Source organism: Archocentrus centrarchus, chromosome 17, assembly GCF_007364275.1.
Source record: "Archocentrus centrarchus isolate MPI-CPG fArcCen1 chromosome 17, fArcCen1, whole genome shotgun sequence".
NCBI lineage: Eukaryota > Metazoa > Chordata > Actinopteri > Cichliformes > Cichlidae > Archocentrus > Archocentrus centrarchus.
The window spans coordinates 6,477,744-6,498,470 of NC_044362.1; the positions used below are offsets into that span (position 1 = coordinate 6,477,744).

At 41.1% G+C, this 20,727-nt stretch overlaps 3 protein-coding genes across 3 annotated transcripts; 1 reads left to right on the plus strand and 2 right to left on the minus strand.

Annotated features, from left to right (window-relative positions):
• Nucleotides 1-246: 246 nt before the first annotated feature.
• Nucleotides 247-3,986, minus strand: selenop2 (selenoprotein P2). The gene is made up of 5 exons (XM_030751676.1): nt 3,900-3,986; nt 2,954-3,212; nt 1,996-2,208; nt 1,752-1,860; nt 247-1,327 (listed from the first exon to the last, which is right to left on the minus strand). Exons 2-5 carry the CDS (start codon nt 3,178-3,180, stop codon nt 1,049-1,051), a joined length of 828 nt encoding a protein of 275 aa, XP_030607536.1. The 5' UTR covers nt 3,181-3,212; nt 3,900-3,986; the 3' UTR covers nt 247-1,048.
• A 3,098-nt stretch (nt 3,987-7,084) lies between these two features.
• On the minus strand, nt 7,085-13,243 carry LOC115796288 (THAP domain-containing protein 1 B-like). Its single transcript, XM_030752611.1, has 4 exons — nt 12,777-13,243; nt 11,030-11,189; nt 8,769-8,944; nt 7,085-8,617 (listed from the first exon to the last, which is right to left on the minus strand). The coding sequence occupies exons 1-4, from the start codon at nt 12,924-12,926 to the stop codon at nt 8,231-8,233; spliced, it is 873 nt and encodes a 290-aa protein (XP_030608471.1). The 5' UTR covers nt 12,927-13,243; the 3' UTR covers nt 7,085-8,230.
• A 131-nt stretch (nt 13,244-13,374) lies between these two features.
• toe1 (target of EGR1, exonuclease) lies at nt 13,375-16,834 on the plus strand. The gene is made up of 8 exons (XM_030752609.1): nt 13,375-13,772; nt 13,890-13,930; nt 14,046-14,142; nt 14,316-14,474; nt 14,951-15,064; nt 15,241-15,389; nt 15,637-15,799; nt 15,974-16,834. The coding sequence occupies exons 1-8, from the start codon at nt 13,659-13,661 to the stop codon at nt 16,712-16,714; spliced, it is 1,578 nt and encodes a 525-aa protein (XP_030608469.1). The 5' UTR covers nt 13,375-13,658; the 3' UTR covers nt 16,715-16,834.
• Nucleotides 16,835-20,727: the final 3,893 nt, after the last annotated feature.

Sequence of the window (20,727 nt, forward strand, 5' to 3'; positions counted from 1 at the left end):
TCGACCTGTTTCCTGTGTGTGTGTGTGTGTGTATTAACATACAGTGTTACAGTGTGTAACTGCAAGCTAAATCCTATCTAAAAATTTTATTGAGCGTGCGACTATAGGAAATTCATGATAATATCGTACAAAAAGTTGAATGAATCGATTTTTGAGTTAACCGAGCAAATGATAAATCCTTCTGTGTCCGGCTAACCAGCGACAGACCATTGGCTTATGGACAAAAAGAATTAACTACACAAAGAGTCCGTTTTAATGTTACTTTTTAATCAAATCACTTTGTCCATATATCTGCTTTATAAACCAAAACGATTTAAAGTTTCATTCAACACACACTCAAAGCATAAGAAACGTGAGTCACACAGCAAACGTGTAGTGGATAAGCGTGCACTGTAGCTTACTACACTCAAGTAAACCATGTAACACTTTGTGTTTCTGTACACAGTGAAAACAGGTGAATCAAACTGAAAAAGATCCCCACTACAAATGCCTTTTACATGATGTGACACACTAATAATTAAATGTGATTAGTTTATTCGTTTCTAAATCACCTCCCAAATCCCTTGAACATATGTAAAAAAGAAAAAGAAAAAAGAAAAAGAAAAAATGGTAGCACTCACACATCACTACAAATGTGTTCCGGCATGAAAATGTATGGATGGGAAAACTATATTAATGGTGGTACGGTAGTCATATCCACGATAAACAGTAATCTGACTGAGGTTTGCTCGGCTGCAGCGCACACCCTCCGCTGTCTCTGTGTGGGTGACAGTAACCTTCGGTCCATCCCGTCCCTCCGCACACATCCATCCACAGTTTCCTGCGAGCAGGTTTCATGCTGTAGACTTCATTAATGGGAGAAGACAGGGAGATCAGTTACTTTGTCCACACAGAGATGTGGAGTGTGGAAAGCCAGGAGAGAAACCACAGTATAATTACTGTTTAAAATAAAATGAAAAAGAATAAAAACAATGAATTTAAACTGCTAAAGCCAAAACACACTGATGTGAATCATCAGATTCTAATCAGACTAAACTAACGCAAATTACTAATCACCGCCGTTGCCATGGTGGTTGTGGTGGGGCTGATGGTGATGGTGAGGAGAATTATTCTGATTTGTATCTTGCTGATGTAGCGACTGATTCTGGTGACTGGAATGTTGATCGTGGTGATGGGGGTGATTAGGGAGATGACGATGGTGGTGGTGGCTGTGCTGATGAGTCCCACCCGAAGCTGCGTCTCCCACCTCTGAATCATCACCATCATCAGGCTGAGCTGTGCCATTCTTTGTGATGTTGTTAGCACCGGCTGATGAAGTAGAATTATTCTGGAAAAGAGAAATATCACACACACAAGAAAAAAATAAACATTCAGACACACTATTTTCATTATTAATGACTTAATATCACATTTAGTTTGTCCACTCGGGGGGAGCAGATTAAAGCAAAGGCACAACACTGACATATTGAAATGTTATCAAGTTGCAATTAGTTATCATAGCTTATGTTTCTGATTAGTATTCTCTGCCTTTGTTTTGGTCAGTCTCTTTTCTGTTCAATGCTTATATGTGTTTTTTTTTTTAAATCAAAACATTTTTATTACCACCATTTATTCATACAGCTGATGAGAACCTAGGATGCCTATCCTAGTGGTTAGAACATTTTGTTTTTGATTGCATGAGTAATTCATACTACACACTCAACCTGAGTTCTCCAGGAATGCTAAATCACGGCTACTTGGTGATTACTCACAGTGCAGTTACAGATATTTTTCAGATAAGTAGCTGTGATTGCGGCCTCTACGAAACGGTAATGCAGGAAACTGTAAGGCATCACTATGTGGAAGGTGAGGAGACCACACCTGCAGAAAAAAGAAGAGGAAAGGGGGGGAGAACTGAAATGATGATGATGAAGATGTGGGACTGTTGGGATTGTTTTGGAATGTCAATAAAATCTAAATATGATGTAAATGTCTTTAAAGGGAGGTTCGTCTCACCTATCGTAAATCAGGAAGTCATCTTTGTCACCATCCAGAGCCTCCCACACGTCATTTTGAAGAGGTTCCTGCTGATACACGGGGACCTCTTGAGGAGCGCTTCTCTTCAGCGCCCAATACATTGCTCTGGAATGAGGCTCGCGCTCGTTTACTATTATGAAAGACACGTCTGTCAGGTTGTTTCGATTCAGCTTGTCACGCAGGCCTCCAATTCTACAGGTGAACAGATGGAAGAGAAGATAGAGAGCTGAGTATAATCTTACATCACTGTTAATCTGGACAGTCAGAAAAGGTCTTTCTATAATCACAGGGCACAAAAGACGCAACTCTCACCTGAGACACAGCACAAGGAGGGCTTATTTCCCAAGGTGCATTTGACAGTTTCAAATGCACCTAGAAATTGGTGTGTATTTGACATAATGGTTGCAACAGTCTTAAGAGAATAAACAGCAACAAAATGACAACTTGCTGGTGTGTTATAGGTTACTGTGGAACGTGTAGATCCACAGTAACCTATAACACACCAGCAACTCACTTTGTGCTCATTCCTCATGCTTGATGGTCTTATGACCTTAATCATGAAATCACCAGTTATTTAAATTTGTCATATTAAAAAGCGGATTTGGTTTTCTTGAGTTTTGCCTCTTTTTGATTTACATTTTCAAACCACTTAAGATTATTTACCCTTCAAAATAAGATTTTTTTTATTATCATTATTAAGGCCAAGGTCACTTTTTTAAAAATTAAATTGCAAATTTGATGACAATCAATCATGACATGTTTCTGAAACCTTTAATTCTAAGAGAAGTTGCAGAAAATAAAGATACCCTTAAGTAAAATGATATTAAGAAAGCCAAAAAAAAAAAAAATTACATACATCGGGTGAACAAGTTTACGCTTCAAAATAAAACTTAAACTTAGACGTGTTATCTATTCAGCTATTACAGTGCTTTCTTACCTGGATGCCTGAGTGAGGCAGAATTGTCAGGTAGCCTTCAGTAGCGCCACCACAGCCACATTTCCCAGCAGGTCTTTCATGGGCGCATGTCCCTTAATGTCCCAGTTGGGGGCAGGTTTGCAGATCCTAGAGGCATCATTGTCCCCCTCCACAATCAGAGTGGTATGTGAGGCCCACAGCAGATCTGGCAGGGCTGCAAACAGCCACAGCGTCAAGAGAGAGCGCATTGTCTCTCCCTGGCAGCCTGGACTGTATCTACCTGACAAGATAAGTGTGCAATAATCCAGGTTATTTGGACCACGAGCTCTTTGTATATTTCACATATAAGGACCTGGACCCCTTTTTTAAAACTTTGCAGCCAATGTAAAGAGGGTGCGAAGAGCAAAGTAGTCTTTGGCAAAAAATCTTTTCCGTGGTTTTGTGGAAAAGAGGGCAGCACATGCAGACTGGGCAGTCTGGGATTCAATCAATAGCGCTCAGTCTCATCCAAAATAATTAAAAGAGAAAAAACCCCATTGTCTTTCTCATCACATGCAGAGATAATTTGCAAAAAGAGTGGGGGTAAACAGCAGACAGGCAGAAGAATGTTGGAGCAAATGGACGGATAGCCTGGCCGGCACATCCAGCGAGACAAAGACAGGCAGCAACAGACAGAAACTGTTCTCTCTGTATTAATGTGAGCTGGATCACTTTTTGTCAAATAATTACAGCTATTTAAAATGATGCCTTTTTTTCCCCCTCCAAATTTAAATTTATAGAGGTATAACAAGTATTTTAAATCTACAAGAGGTGTTTTACGTAGAAGGGAACAAATCTCTAAGGTAAAACAGTATTATATTGAAATTCATAAAATACATGCGTAAAATAGTTAGCAAGTTTACTCTTCAAAATAAAAGACTCATCAAAATAAAATAAATCAGTTTACGTGCCAAAAAGATGACCTTACCTCTTCTCTCTCTGTTCTGTGACCCAAACAGACGGTAAAGCCCTGTTGTTTTTAAAGCTTTTGAGTTTGACTAAGCACTTCCCCCAAATCAAACAGAGACAGAAACAGAGGAGAGAGAGAGACAGAGAGAGAGAGAGAGAGAGAGAGAGAGAGAGCGAGCATAAGTGTCTAAACAAAGGACTTTGATTTGAATGTTTCTGTAAAATCATACTCTGCATGAATTTAATGGTCTATCACACAGATACATAAAACCATTTATAGTCCCCAGAGGATAAAATCTGATGGATTTTGGTCATTACCTGATTAGTGATGACCAAAACGATGAAACTAAGATTCTTGTTAGCCTGCTGATTGAAGTAGGCTAACAAGTTATTGACCTACTGGGTGGATTAATAAGAAACTTGATATTCATGGTTCCAAGAGGTTGAGTCCCTATACAGTTTTAGTAATGCTGATATGTGGAAGAAGATGGATGGATGGAAGTGAGATTTAGTGCAGACATTCCTGCTGCCTTCAGAATTAATTATACCTTTGGTGCTGCCCTTACTGTTCATATAGGTCTATTATCCAAATGAATTTACTGAGCTCACTCTTTAGTTTATAGCAAATGTCTGTAAAACCAACATTTCCAACCACCTCTGCCGTACTTTGTGTTTAGTATTAAATATCAACTCTACATTACGCAACAAAAGGCTGGTGAATATTGTAAACATGCAGAGTTTTTCACAAGCTATAGATCTCACTCCGGAATATATTCACCGACTTACGTGAGCCAAGCTTTAGACTCTGTAGAGGTGAATGTCACCATGACAAACAAACCCAGGGCTCCATTTTAGGTAGAGGCCAAAGGCTAAAACTCAGTGATAAACAGCATGAAAGGGTCAAATTGAGAAATGTACTGTAAAGAGCTGTATCATCAAGTAAATAGGAATAGGCAGAGAATCTGTGCCGTGTATGTTTCTCACAAAGCTGCAGAAAAAAAAGTTTTCTTTCCAGTAAAGGTCGACTTAGGTAACAGGCCAGCTGCAATGCAAATAAATATCTAGTCTTTTATGTTAGTGATTTGTTCAAAGTCCAGCCTGGGCCAAAGTAAAAGGCAGCTGTTTGTTTAATGCAGGGTAAAGTAACACACACGACGACAGTGGAATTTATTGAGATTTGTGTTTAAAATTCATAACTAGTAAATTAGTAGACTTTCATTTTCATTCTAGCATAATCAGTGTAATAATAGAAATAGTGCTGTTATGTGCAAGCTGCCTGATGTGGAGGGCACGTACAGGTGTGGTCAGGAGTTTACATCCACTCATCGTGGGCACGAATGTCATGGTCCTTTTTGTTCTCTAACCTGTCCCTTTTCCAGGGGGGGGGTGATTGTACAGCATACATCTTTACTGACTTTAAAAACAAGAATTGGGTGCACAAGTTTGAATTTATTTTGGATTTGCTCTAATCCACACAGGGTCAAAAGTATACTTACATGCTCAAATATATACAGACGCACTCATTTAAATGTTGACAAGGCCTATTAACTTCTCATTAGTGATCATGATTGACCACAACTGGTAGTTTCTCCTTGCCAGAAAAAAAAGGATTTATTTGACAGCCCTCACTGGACGGACCAATAACAATGGCACAGTCAGAGGAACTGAGTGAAGAATGAGGAGAACTGCAGATTTACCAAGATCATAATTTCAAATAATTGTACGTAAGTACAAGTTATTCGGTTGTGTCACCGCTTTGCCAGGGTCTGAAAGAAGACTCAAACTGTCCCTCTCAAACGAGAGAAAATGGGTTAAGATGTTCAGGGACAACCCAGGTTCAAACCTGCCATGAACTGGAAACTGCTGGAACACCAGACATTTTACATCATAAAGTGGACACCTGTAAGCTCGACTGAAATTTGCAGCTGCCCACATGGACGAGCCAAATGCCTTCAGGAGAAATGTTTTATGGTCAGACAAGACAAAGATTGAGCTATTTGGCTACAATGACAAGACGTATGTTTAGAGCAATAAAGCCGAGGCTGTCAAACCTAAGAACACTGAACCAACTGTCATACATGGTGGTGGTAGCATCATGCTCTGGGGCTGTTTTGTACACAAACAGGATGGACTAATGAAGGAGGGTGACTACCTCCAAACTATCCTGTTGGAACACTCAGTTGTGTCCAAGTTTCAAATAAACAGCTAGACATTTGAAACTTAGACACAGTTGGGTGCTCCAACAGGACAATGATCCCAAACACACATCAAAACTGGTTTTTGGAATGGATAAATCAAGCTAACATCAATCTACTGGAATAACCTCCCCAACGCTCCAACTTCAACCCTATAGAAAATTTGTGGACTACACCAGATTTGTGCCAGGAAACCAATCAATTTAAGTGAACTTTACCAATTCTGCCAAGAGAAGTGATCAAATATCCTGTCAGAATTATGCCAGAAGGTTAGTGATGGCTACCAAGAGCATCTAGTCAAGGTGCAACTTGGGGGTGTGTGCATATATTTGAACTTTTATGTATATTTTCAACCCTGTACACACCCAGTTCTTGCATTTTAAAGTCATTAAAGATGTATGCTGTACAATCATTCCATCCTAGAAAAAGGACAGATCAAAGAAATCAAAGCAAAATAACCACAGCATTCATGTCAGTGCCTGTAAACCTCTGACCACAACTGCAGTGTAGGAAGACATATCCATTTTCTTTTCCCTTACACATTCATACACATAAAGAAAACAAAGGTCATTCTCACACTATATTTTCTCACTGTGGCAGTTTTTGGGATATTGAAGAGCTGTGACCCCCCCAATGCTGTTTCAGTGGTGCGGTGGTTAGCACTGTTGCTTCACAGCAAGAAGGTTCAAATCCACCATACGACCAGGGCCTTTCTGTGTGGAGTTTGCATGTTCTCCCCAACAGGCTGTCTGGCTTCCTCCCACAGTCCAAAGATGTGGAGTTAGGCTAACTGGTGACTCGAAATTGCCCATAAATGTGAGTGTGAATGGTAGTCCCTCTGTGTTAGCCCTGTGACGGACTGCCTCTTGCCCAATGGCACCTGCTATAACCTTAAATTGGATAAATGGATGAAATTTACATTGTAATGTAGAATTAGGTTATTCACCAGTGATGGATTTATGCTTATTTCATTTTCCATAGATGATTTTGGAACGATCGTCAAAACGGCGAGGATCTCAGGTGTGCAAATGTGACCACAATGAGCTACCGAAATGTGGTTTTATTACTGTTTAAACTGGAGAGGTATGACTGAACAATATACCCCACATTATGTTTAGAATCATGCCAAGTATTCACTTTGATCCCAGCTGTGCTTTACACACACCAGATATGTTTATATAACACAGCAAACTTAAGTTAAATATCCCAAATACTAACTTTTATTATACATGTAAACAGAGCCAATAAAATATTATCCAAGTGCAGATGTGGGACATTTGACCTTAAAACACAAGCAGCAAACTTACCAGGGTTTGTGCAAATTATTCCTCCAAACAACTCTCAATTACAATCCGTATTGTAACAAGCTACACATTACACATGCTCAAGCTCACAGTGAGTTAGCATTTTCATGGGTTGGGAGTCGATGCTTGTTTCCTGCTGTTTTGTCAGAGCTGCTGGCATAAAAGTGTCCTTTGCCACTGGTGCTGGTTGCTCTCAGTTGCTGTGAGACCGGTTTCAGTCCAGACTCATGACATAGGAACCCTTCACCAGGTACACGCCTTTTAATGCACGCTATACTTGAGTGTCATGTCTCAGTGTGTAACCTTAATGTTGTGAAGGCGCTTATTTTATTTAAACCCAATCTTTCCCTATACCCAACCCAGCAGTAAACACAAAGCTCCCAAAGCAGGAAATGCAGTCTTCTCGTTGACAGTCTTGTTTTACTGGTAATAAGCGTCAGTGTTTCCCCTACCATTGTCTTACCATGGTAGCTGTGTTTTGTTGAGCAGTTAACCTGCAAACTAGTCAAGCTAGGGTAAGCTGACATTTTCACTCTTTCAGGCACCGACACCTCTGTGACACCAGGGACCTGAAAAACCATCAGGATCTGATACCCTGGGATAACAGCAGGTTGGGCAGGAACCACTACAAGTAGGCTAACTGCTGCCTGACCATCTCTTATCAGCTGAGCACAGGCATGTAATAGAAGAGGTTGCAAGCATTTGCAAGCAAACCAGCTGACATCACATAAGCAAACTCACGCCTCAAGTCTTTCAAAGAGGAGATAAAAAGCATAGCGTGCCTAACCTGTACTACTGCAGACATTTAACACAGCAAATTCTCTTCAGTCTTTAGCAATTCATGCAAACTGCTAAGAAGAGGACAAAACACCCATCAGTTCTTCCTCATCATTATCTCCAACTTCTGTGGGACTGTCGCAGGTGGCCATGAGCCCCAGGCCCAGCTCTGCCAGCTCCTCACAGCTCATATCAGTCGTCACCATGATCTTAGTCTCCAAGCGGTTACATAGAGTCCTATAGGAGGGTAGCGGGTAACCGATCTCTCTCAGGTACTCGTACCCCTTGGTGCCAACCGCAAAGCGGATCTTCCGAGCTTTCAAGATTGTTTCCGGAGACCACACAGCACGTCTGGAGCGCTTGGTGAGGGACAGGGCTCGGACCTGGTCCTCGTACAGAAAGTTCTGGAGACCCTTTTCAATCCGGTCAAGTCGATAAAGACGCTTCTTCATCTCTTCAGCCTGACAGAAACAGGAGTGCATGGTTTGTTTGGGCCATTTTACTGCAAACATACACTGATGATTTTTTTCATCATAATTTACATAATTTGATCTAAAATTAATAGAAAGTACACCAAACCATATGGTGATCTGTAGAGAAAGACTGTCCTACCTCTTTCTGTAGCCTTGCAGTGTGCTGCATCTCCTGCTCCAGCTGTTTCTTAAGCAGCTGGCACTGTGTACAGGGCTGCTGATCTTCAAATGTCCTGTCTGCATCTTCATCCTCCAGGCCAGGCAAAGGGGTGCGTCTGGCATAGCCGTGGTCACCGAAATTCAGCTCTTTCTCCACTACACACACCAAGAAATCATTCATTAGTGTTGCAACACTGGCACAGCTGAAATGCATTTGACCAGAGAGTGCTTGTATGCCTTAATGGAATAGATCTTATAAAACTGCTGCAATAATTTTACATTATTAATAACCCTCAGTATCAAGATATCAGAACCTCTGTTTGTCAAAAAAGTATTATAAACACATGTAATTGAATTTCTCAGGACTGGGGTAGAAAAACATCAAGAAGACGAAGAAGAAGACAGCTTCTTAAATATTATTTCTGTGTTCATTCAGCAGACATGGAGCTAAATTAAAAGGCCAACAATCGTATGCAGAACCTCTGGTTTGTTTAGAGATATTTGTCTTAGAAGTCTCTGTTTATTCTGTGAAATGCTCATCTATGTTTACAAGCAACCAGACAACACTTGCTTATGTGCTGGGCTGTTAAGACTGTATTTGTTTCCAATGATTATGCTACCAACACTGATTAATGATGAGAAAAAAATAAGGCACACTTGTACAGTAAATGTTGTGACCTGTCACATAGAGCAAGCCTTTTCTAGTTCACCATAAAAAAAAAAAAACCTTGCATTAAATTCCATTGTAATAAGAGTAGAAAGGAATCTGCGCTTGCTTGCAACTGAATGGTTTCTGGATACAAGTCTTGGAGATCAAAGCCACACTTTACTGTACAGTCCCTGACAGAAGTTCTGTCGCTTATCCATGTTGTGGAAACAAAAGCTCATAACCTGACTTTAAATTCATCCATTGGTTTTAGAAATGACTCATATGAAAGCTGAAACCCTCCCAAATGAGGTTTAATTTACGAAAATAAATTTGCTTCACTGCAGAAATATTGATCATTTAATGAACACAGAAAGGTCAGATTTTGGCAAGACAAAAGTTTTGTCGTCCACAGAAAGTAATGTGAAAATCAAACAAATAATTTACTTCAAATACAAAGATATGTTTCATAACACTGGTGAATGAAGTTGTGGTGCTATTAGAGCCATATTTAATATTTTGTGTGACTTCCGTAAGCTTGAAGGACTGCATCCATGTGGTTTGACAATGATTCATACAATTTATTGATGAAGTCATCAGGAATAGCAAAGAATGCAGTTTTACATGCCTCCCAGAGTTCATCAAGATTCTTTGGTTTTGTCTTCCAAGCTTCCTCTTTCATCCTACCCCAAACATGCTCAATGATGTTCATGTCTGGTGACTGGGCCGGCCAGTCCTGGAGCACCTTGATCTTCTTCGCCTTGAGGAACTTTGATGTAGAGATGGATGTATGAGATGGAGCACCATCCTGCTGGAAAATTTGACCCCTTTTATGATTGGGAATGTAACAGGTAGCTAATAATTCTTGATAGTGCTGGCTTCTGGGCACTGATTCGACCATGGAGGCCATTTCGAGACAGAATCCTACAAACTGTTCTAGTTGACACAGGGACTTGAGGTGACCAGGCCTGGTGGAGCTCTGCTGCAGTGGAAAAGGGGCTGGCTTTGGATTTTCTAACCAACAAACGTTCCTCCTGAGCAGTTGTCTTGCGGGGTCTGCCAGACCTGGGCTTGTCAAAAACATCTCCAGTCTCTTCAAACCTTTTTTTAATTCTTTGTACTTGACGCTGAGACACATTAAAGGTGCCAGCCACCTCTGCAGTGGATCTGGTCTTCAGCCTCTTGATAATCGAGGCTTTGGTCGCAGGGTTGATTTTTGGCATGTTGTCAGAAGTCAAGTTGCAGTTCAAGTGAAGGTCTGGGGTGCTGGGGTTCTTTTTATACACACCCACTAATTAACCGATCAATTAGTGAGCACAGGTGAGGCTGTAAACTAGGATTGGGTGCATTATATGACAAGGCGACAAAACTTTTGTCTTGCCAAAATCTGACCTTTCTGTGTTCATTAAATGATCAATATTTCTGCAGTGAAGCAAATTTATTTTCATAAATTAAACCTCATTTTGGAGGGTTTCAGCTTTCATATGAGTCATTTCTAAAACCAATGGATGAATTTAAAGTCAGGTTATAAGCTTTTGTTTCCACAACATGGATAAGCGACAGAACTTCTGTCAGGGACTGTACACACACAGTACCTGGTTCAGGTTTCAGAGGGTGGAGGATGTAGGGAGCAGTGACTGCAGGGTAGGGAGGGTCTCCAACACTGAACAGAGTGGGGATAGCATTGGGCTTCAGCTTCTTTCCCCCAGCTGGAGACCTGGCTATTTCCTCAAACTGGCTCTGCTCAAAATGGTCCTTAAAGAGATGAAACAGGAGAAAAGAAGACATAGACTCAATCCAAATAATAACAAACCGAAAGACAAGAAACAAGAACATGAACACTTTGACTTCTCAAGTGCATTCAACACCATTCAGCCTGCTCTTCTGGGTGATAAGTTGACAGCGATGCAGGTAGATGTCCCCCTTGTGTCCTGGATTGTTGACTACCTGACTGGCAGACCACAGTATGTACGGCTGCAGCACTGTGTGTCTGACAGAGTAGTTAGCAACACTGGAGCCCCACAAGGGACTGTCCTCTCTCCCTTCCTCTTCACCCTCTACACCACAGACTTCAGCTACTGCTCAGAGACCTGCCATCTTCAAAAGTTTTCTGATGACTCTGCAATAGTTGGATGTATCAGCAGGGGTGATGAGGATGAGTACAGGAGGACAGTGAAGGACTTTGTCACATGGTGCAAGCGGAACCATCTAGAGCTCAACGTGACAAAGACAAAGGAACTGGTGGTGGACTTGAGGAAAGACAAGGCACCGGTGGCCCCTATGTCCATCGGAGGGGTCAGTGTGGACACCGTTGAGGACTACAAATATCTGGGAGTACACATTGACAACAAACTGGACTGGGCTAAGAACACTGATGCCCTATACAGGAAGGGCCAAAGTCGCCTCTATTTTCTGAGACACCTGAGGTCCTTCAACATCTGCCGGACTATGCTCAGGATCTTCTATGAGTCTGTGGTGGCGAGTGCCATCCTCTATGCTGTTGCATGCTGGGGCAGCAGACTGAGGGCGGCAGACGCCAACAGACTCAATAAACTGATCCACAAAGCCAGTGATGTGGTGGGAGTGGAGCTGGATTCGCTTATGGCAGTGTCGGAGAGGAGGATGCTGTCTAAGCTGCAGGCCATTATGAACAATGGCTCCCACCCACTCTACAACACAGTGATGGGACACAGGAGCACATTCAGTGCAAGACTCATCCCACCAAAATGCACCACAGAGCGCCACAGGAGGTCATTTCTACCTGTGGCCATCAGACTCTATAACTCCTCCCTTAATAGGTGACATTGTGGTTCATCAGTGTCATTCACTTATCAGTATTCAATTGTACATAAAATTGTTTAAATTTCCATATACATTGTACACACACTTATACATTGTACAAAAAAGGACTGTGCATATATATATAATGACACCTATTTAAAAATTTAAAAAAATTTAAAAATTTTTGCACTCACAATTCTCATATGTGTATAGATTTAGATGTGTATATAGTCAAAATATCTCTTTAGTCTTTATACTTTTATGCCTTTAGTGTATGTTATTGTGTTTTAGGTTTACTCGTTTAAATGAAACGGTTGCAGCTGTAACAGTAGTAATTTCCCTTTGGGATCAATAAAGTATTCTGACTGACTGACTCTGATGAACACGGTGGGCAATTAATTACACGTTATGACAAAATGTTAATGACTGACAATTGACTGAACTGAGAAAATAATTATGCAGTGAATTAACATAACTCCTAATTCTATTTATTCTTTTAACCCATTATTCTAGTCTCTTTAGGGTAGGCTTTTTTTTTGGACTATTGTGCTGTAAACTTACTTGACAGAGTCTGGAGTGTGGAGTTGGTTCAAAGTCCCGTCGACAGTTCACCACCCATTTCTTCTTCCGCACAGGGTCTTTGGGGAAGCGAAACAGCTGCTTGCCTATGCTGGTTGAGTTGGAACAGTTTGGAGCGGAGCAGCCACCCATCGCACACAGTCACAACCAACAGCAACAGCAAAGCTCAATGATAAGTTAGCTTGGCTTACAGTACAGCTCAGCTGAGACTTTTAATCATTACTAACTACGTACACCTTCCAAAAACGAGAAAATGTTACACTGACATCAGATTTTAACTCGTGGAAACCGCAGTCATACCCTATAGATTTTTAAATGAAAGAAATCACGAAAATAACTAATATCGCCTCATCAGAGATAAAATATATCTGACTTTGTTTGAGCCAAAATGGCGCACTTCTCTACGGTCGTCAAGTGTAGTGACGGACTGTTTGTGTGTGTCTGTCACAAATGCCTGATTAAAAATGCTATAAAACCCCAAACAGCAAAACTAAAACGGTCCACTGAAAACATACAATACACAGGTTTGATAACATTTTTACGCTAATTATTTTAAATATTTTTTTTGCAAGTGGAAAACACTTTATTTTGAATCAGGAAATAGTCGAACTGCCATAGGTTTGCTTGTCACAGGACCCAAAGAAGCACGTTGAAGTGTTTGTGGAAGTTGATACCTGGCGACTCAGTTAAATACTCAAAAAATAACAACTGTTAAAGCAATCACTGAGATTTTAAAGACATTATAACAAGTAAACAACGGGAAACGAGCAATGTCCTGGACTCCAGAAGCCGTTAATTAAAACTCTACCTGAGATAAACTAGCTAATATTTCAGGTAGCCTGTAACTTTGCAGTTTAGACCAGCATGGCATCTTCACTGGTGGTTCCTGTCATCGATGTCCAGAATGACAATTTTAAAGAGCTTTGGCCTGCTATGGTCGTGGCTATTAAAACGGCGTCCTTCGTTGCACTGGATACGGCAAGTACAACATCAAGCATGTTAATTACCTTTTAAATATGCGGTATTGCTTTGTGAAAGGTTTCTCGTCAGTTTAGAGGCGCAGTTTGTAACGTGTTTGTTTGTTTGTTTGTTTAGGAGTTGAGTGGTCTTGGAAACAGGAAGTCGTTGCTGGCTGAGTGAGTAAAAAACAGGCTTTCAAAACACAGCTGAAACACTATCAATAGGTTGTGTAAGAAACCATGGAAAGCTGATGTTTGTGGTTTGTTTGCTCTGACATGTGTAATGTTTCAGATCCATAGAGGACCGATATAAAGCTATTTGTCATGCAGCTCGGTCTCGTTCTATCCTCTCCTTGGGATTTGCCTGCTACAAGAAACTGGACCAAAAGGTGCAAAATGATTCTTTTATAAACATATGGTCATACACTGCTTATTAAACTAATTATATAGTGCTCATAAGTGTAACATGTGCCAGTTAGATAACACTCAAATGAGAGAACCTTGCCACTGCAGACTTATTAAACAGCATGTGATCACACACATCCTTTCTTCTCTTCCCCAGCCTGCAGACACATACCTGGTCCAGGTGTATAACCTCACCCTTCTGTGTTCAGAGGAGTACATCATAGAGCCCCAGTCAGTCCATTTCCTGGTGCAGCATGGATTTGACTTCAACAAGCAGTACAGCCGTGGAATCCCGTACTGCAAGGGCAACAATAAGGTACTGATTCCCGCGTGCTGATTTTAGCTGGATTGTGCATTCTGAGTGTTTGTACCCACTGCCTTCACTCTGATTTTCTCTGTTTTTACCACATTCTGTCCAAATCACCCCATTGTCACTGACTCATAGACACTTATGCTAAAGCCCTACAGGAATAGCTTTTTTTCTGCAAATGGAGTCAACTTCTGATTCACAGGCTGTACTTATGTTTTCCATCAGATATTATTGCATGTATGGATGTTTTTTTAATAAGTGAAAAGAATAACTTGTCGTTTTGGTACAAACTTTATCTGTAAGTACTGTATCTAAAATGATCAAATGTTTGCTTGTTCAGATTTGTTAAATGTGTCAGCAGTTTCTATAGGTGTGACCTTTTTTTTTTTTTAATGCAAGATGTGTAAAATAGCACTCCAAGGAGTTCTTGGTTTTCCTCTGATGTCATTTGATTTTCCTCTCTGTTCTTTGTTCTCTGTCAGGGAGGGGCAGATGACCGTGGTGTCCACATCCGAGCACTGTTCACTGAACTGCTGCGTGCTAGGAAGCCCCTGGTGCTGCACAATGGCCTCATTGACATGGCTTTTCTGTACCAGGTACAAATTGTCATCTTGTTTCATTTTGCAATGTGTTTCTTAGATTTTCTAGCCACTTTTTTTTTTCTTATACTTGGTGATATTGATTTATTTAACAAGTTGCAAAATTGATTCTAAACCTTAAATGACCTCCTGGTTAAACAGAGGTTAAAGAGAAATTTTTCTTTTTCTAATAGAGTTTTTATGCCCACCTGCCTGAGCGCCTGGCCACCTTCACTGCTGACCTGTCAGAGATGTTCCCTGCTGGGATATATGACACCAAATATATCACAGAATTTGAGCTTCGACTCGCTGCCTCCTATCTAGAGTATGCCTACAAGAAATGGTGAGTAAAGTTGTTTTTAATGGTTACTCCTTGTATTTCATTGGAAAGTGTATATATATTTATTTTTTGTGGACATTAATTCTTCACTTATTGACTTGGCACACCTTAATACTGATTGAGTTCTCGAGTTGTGTCCATAATTTTGTCAGCATATCCTGTCTTTGAAACCTTACCCATGCTTACCCTTTAAAGCCAAATCAAACCAATCACCTCTTTGTTCCTTCACATCGCATTCTTCTCTTCCCAGTAAACTGGATAATGATCGCAGTGTGGACTCAAAAATGACTGGATCTCATGTTCACCTAGAGTTCTGTCGGTACGCTGGTCACATGTCCACATACGTGGACTACAGAGAGTGCCCCGCTGTAGCCTCCACTGAGGGACAGACTGACATCTGTCAGCGCTTCTCTGTAAGTTTACCCAGAGGAATCTTTAAGCTTACAGTTGAATAGACATTAAGTCCTCTTTTCTCTCCTGTGACTTTTTTCCATGTCTGTTAAAATGGAGAAGCCAAATAGATATCAGGTATTTGTGTGTATTCTTATTAATTAGCCTGTCTTTCTGTTTGTGTGTTTGTCTGGCAGGCATTTGGTTGGTGTCCAAATGGCACCCAGTGTCCATTATCCCATGACACAGACCGTATCATCCTCCAGGATGAGAAAAACAAGGAGGACAAGAGGAAGAAAAGGAACCGACAGAGAGAGAAGAAGAGAAGTGGAGCAGAGGGCCCCTCCATCTTTGACGGTGCTCCCGAAAACAAAATGCCCAACGTGGAAGTGGATCCAAAAAATACTCCAGGACACCAACAAGGGACACCTGCTAAGTTGGGTCCAGACATTGTGCCGGCAATTCACTATGATGGAAACACCCCGCAGAATGAAGGAAAGAGCTTGGAAACTGCCAGTAAGGGGAACAGTGTGTGTGGTGACAGCACACACTCCAACAACTCAGCAACACAAAATGACTCAAACACAAAAAGTGGAGAAAGTGGGACAGGAGCAGGCAGAGAAAAGTTTGATGGGCACTCAGCTTGGATTGATGCCCAGAAGAAGAATGCTGATGCAGGGACACATCGGGCGGGGTTCGACGCCTTTATGACAGGATACATCTTTTCCTACTCCTGCACCTTCATCAGGAAGGAAGAGGCTAGAGAAGGAGACAAGGAGCAAAAGGAGGAGGAGGAGCAGTCATGGATTCCTACGTGCCTTAACAAGGTCTATCTGAGCGGCAAGGCAGTGCCTCTCAACGTGGTAAAGAGCACCTTCTCCAAGTCGTCCAAGGCCCACATGCAGAAGATGGAGATGGTGTGGGGTGGAAGAATGTAGTGTGCAGATGTGCACACACAACAGGACCGTTAACAGCAGCTCGGTTCCAAAATGACCAGCTTGGAGATGTAGAATTTTTCTTGGTACTTAAAGAATAAATCTCACAGACTTGGACTTGAATTTTCATTGAGTTACTGTTTCTGTAAATGTTTGTCTAAGTTCACCTAACTTGGGGGGTCTTCAGACTTGGTCAAAAACCTTTTTTTTGGTTTATGATCAAATGGCTCAAACAGTAAATTTTAATGTCGGTATCATGTTATTTTTTCCCCTCAGCCTCAGCTTAATTTGTGTTATTTCGGTGCTAGCATGCTAAATATAGCTCAGTCATAGTCAGCATGTAGGCATGCTGCTGACGTGCTGCGTGAGTGAACCGCAGTTTTTCTTTGGACATGTCTGAATAAGTTCTGCAGTAATGGTCACTTTATGTAAATGGGGAAAAATGGAGCTGTGATTGGTTGAATAATATATTTTTTATTATCAGTTAAGGTAACAAGTATTAGGCTTTTCAACTAAAAATATGAACTAACATTTCCAAATTCTTAAATATAAGAACTTATCTTTTCTTAAAACTGGCAGAAGAAACCATACAGATATCAGTGCAGCTTCAGCAGTATCATTTTCAGCCTTAATTAATTTAATTAGCTGCTATTACAGTTAACTGAGATGTTTCCGGCACATTGCAGATTTTGTCTTTTTTTCTCCCTGTTTTCCTTAACAGTGGCCTGTTGACGGCCACCCTTCCACAGAGGCTGTTACTGATGAGGCTTCAGTGAGCAGTAGATGGATCTCTCCAGATGCAGATGCATCTCTCAGGTCCTGTCAGGCCTGATTTTTCTTATTTCTTAAAAACGTGACCTTCATTTGCTGTAGATAGTTTTTAGGCCTGTGTGTTTTTGTGACAGTCTGCTTGTAATAAACAATTTAAAATTGAATCCTTGCTAAGTTGTCTGTCATGTGTAGACACAACAGTGATCCATCTCTTGTGTAAGGTGTGTTTTTGTTGTTGTTGTTTGGTTTTGTTTTTAATGCTTGAACAATCATTCATGTTCTGCACTCACCCACCACTTTTGTACAAAATTATACTACACTTTATTGTATAAATAAATAATCCAACAATCCCTCCGTGAAAAAGCACTTGGCGACAGTGGGAAGGAAAAACTCCCTTTTAACAGGAAGAAACCTCCGACAGAACCAGGCTCAGGGAGGGGATTTAAAATCCTATAAGATGAAAAGTTATCCAAAAGAAAACTATTATTTTTACTTTTGATTTGATCTGAAAGATTTTATTTCTATAATATTACTTCCTGTAATAGTAAATTCTTCCAGTTGAATTTTTTCTCATTTTTCTTGCCTTTTTTGTTGAACTACTTTAACTGTAATTGTAGTTTGAATTTTTTTTTCTTAAAGGTAATCAGTTTCTGTGAGACGGACACAGCAACAGCAAAGTTTGGATGAGTTTTAAGAAGATGCCCTTTGATTTCTTCTTCCTCCTGGTTTTAAGCTCTTCAGTGTACTCTGTAATATTGATAATTGGTTCAAGTGGAGGGAGGGCTAATGCCGCATTCCAGACACTTCGGGCATCACTCACAAGTTAGTGCGTTCCAGTAAAGTCGGAAAAGTGGGAAAAAATAGGATTTGTTTTGGTTCTTTGCAAGGTAGAGGCATTCAGGGATTGCTAGAAATACAGCAAAATACGTGTTTCTTTGCACTTAAAAACACAGCTGCAGCACATTGGTGGATAGAGCCTGCTCAGTGCTCTGCGTAGTGAGTCACAAATACACAACAGTGGCAGGACAGATATAAAATCTGACACTTTGACTACTGGTTACGTTCACAAACGCCATCTCGGATTGCTAAGTCGGGGTTGGTGAGGCTGCTTCAACTTTCCAAATGGGAACTCAGAAGTTCCGACTTATTCGGGAATGCACCATAAGAGGAGCCTCGGTGTTGGAGGTAACATCACTAATCAGAAGGAAGAAACGGAGACTCTGTTGAATTTTGAGCAAACATATAAGTTGCTTCAGTTGCTCTTCACAGCTTTATCTTCTCATCATGGAGTCCTTTCCAGTTCTTCGTCAACAGAGTCAGAATAAAATCCACTGTCTAAGAATGAAGAATGAACAAAAAGCAAAAAAGCTAGTGGATCCAAAGCCTTCCAAACCTGTGTCTGCATCTCACCTTTCCAACAAAGATATTGAGAACAAAGATCCAGGGAGCTCAGCAATCAGTAAGAAGGCACCTGTGCGACCAGGTGTAAGCAGGCTTCCCGTACTTGCAAAGTCTCTCTCCATCTTCAGCTGGAAGAGCTAAGAATAAAAAGCCATGCACTCGGCCTGTACCTTTCAATCTGTCTCAACCGAAAAGCACAAGAATGGCTGCTGAAAATGAACCTCTGGCTGCACCACAACTTAGGACTCATGCAAAACCACCGAAACATCCAGCTGCATTAAACAGCAACACAGACTCAGCCAGAGCTGTAGGAAAGTCTCTTGGAAACACAACAGATAATACTTCCCACCTGTCAGGACCAACTGGGCCTTCCAGCACATTTAAGACTCCAACTTTGTCCACTACTATGTTTTCCCTTACTGATAGTGCTGCTATGTCTGCACAGCCTGGTCCTAGTGCAGAGGCCTGTTTGAGTAGCATGAACCTGCTCAGTCTTAAAGATCATTCAAAAACATTGCATGCTAGTCGGACCACGCAACTGACCATGCAGTGCAGTTCTTCAAAAGCTGAAAAGGGGGAGAACTTCCAGCCTGACCACGCGGCTTTGCTCAGCATCCTCCGGAATGAGGGAGTGGGCGTCACAGGTCTGGCGTCTGCAACTTCACAGTCCAAACCATACAACTATTTGCCCCAGCGAGTGTCCGTCATGAATAGTCGGCAGAAAGTTGGACCCCCTGCAGGTCAGCGTAAAGCTGACATCTGCAGAAGGGACAGAATAGTTCAATATAAGGTGTTGAAGCAATATCAAACCAAGAGATTTGTTCCGATTGGCTTTGAGCGCTCGTCCGGTCCTCCTTCTCCACTGCAGGACAGCTGACCGGTGTTACACCAAATTCTGCGACCCATCATATTCTGCGACCACAGGGGGCGATAGCGTACATCCCTCTGCATGTACGTGCTGGATACCAGCGAGAAGGAGACTATTTACGTAAACTGCGTAAGCACCAAAACAGGAGATTGTAAACCTTACGGAATATTATTTCGTTCGCATTGACGAAGGAAATGCGTTTTTTTTTATTTGACATTGAACACAGACATTGAACATTGAACACATTCAATGCAACGGACCGTTGCATTGAATGCTTTTATTCTATCGTTTGAAATACATAAACCCACTACTTCCCATCCTTCAATAAATTGGTAAACGATAAATAAATGTTGCAGTTTACGTAAATAGTCTCCTTCTCGCTGGTATTCAGCACGTACATGCAGAGGGATGTACGCTATCGCCCCCTGTGGTCGCAGAATATGATGGGTCGCAGAATTTGGTGTAACACCGGCACCGCAGCTGCAGTATTTGTTTTTATTATGAAACGCTGACTTCACTTTACTAATGTTTGTTGAACACTGCTCCAAAATAAAAGGCATATCTAAATGATACTTTTTTTGGTAACTGTAGACACTCGTATGTTTTTAATGAAGTAGATTTAAAACAGTCTTTAAGACATAAGTCCAGAATACATGTTGAAAAATATTTCTTTAAAGGTCAGTGACGATTCCTCACCCGATCAGTGTTATCAGTGTTTTTCGCTGTAGTAAACGTGGATTAATGGTTAGGATCTCTGGTTTATTTTTAACCTTGTTGTAACTAAAATGTGTGATGTACACTGTTTATAATAAATGATGACACTTTCAAAAAAAAAAAAAAAAAAAAAAGAAGTTCCGACTTATTCTGGAATGCACCATAAGAGGAGCAACTGAAGATAGCCCTGCAGCAATGTTGTGTACTGTGGTGGCCTTGGAGTCCTCCACATGGCTGGGCCTTTGATTTATAGCCACAGTCT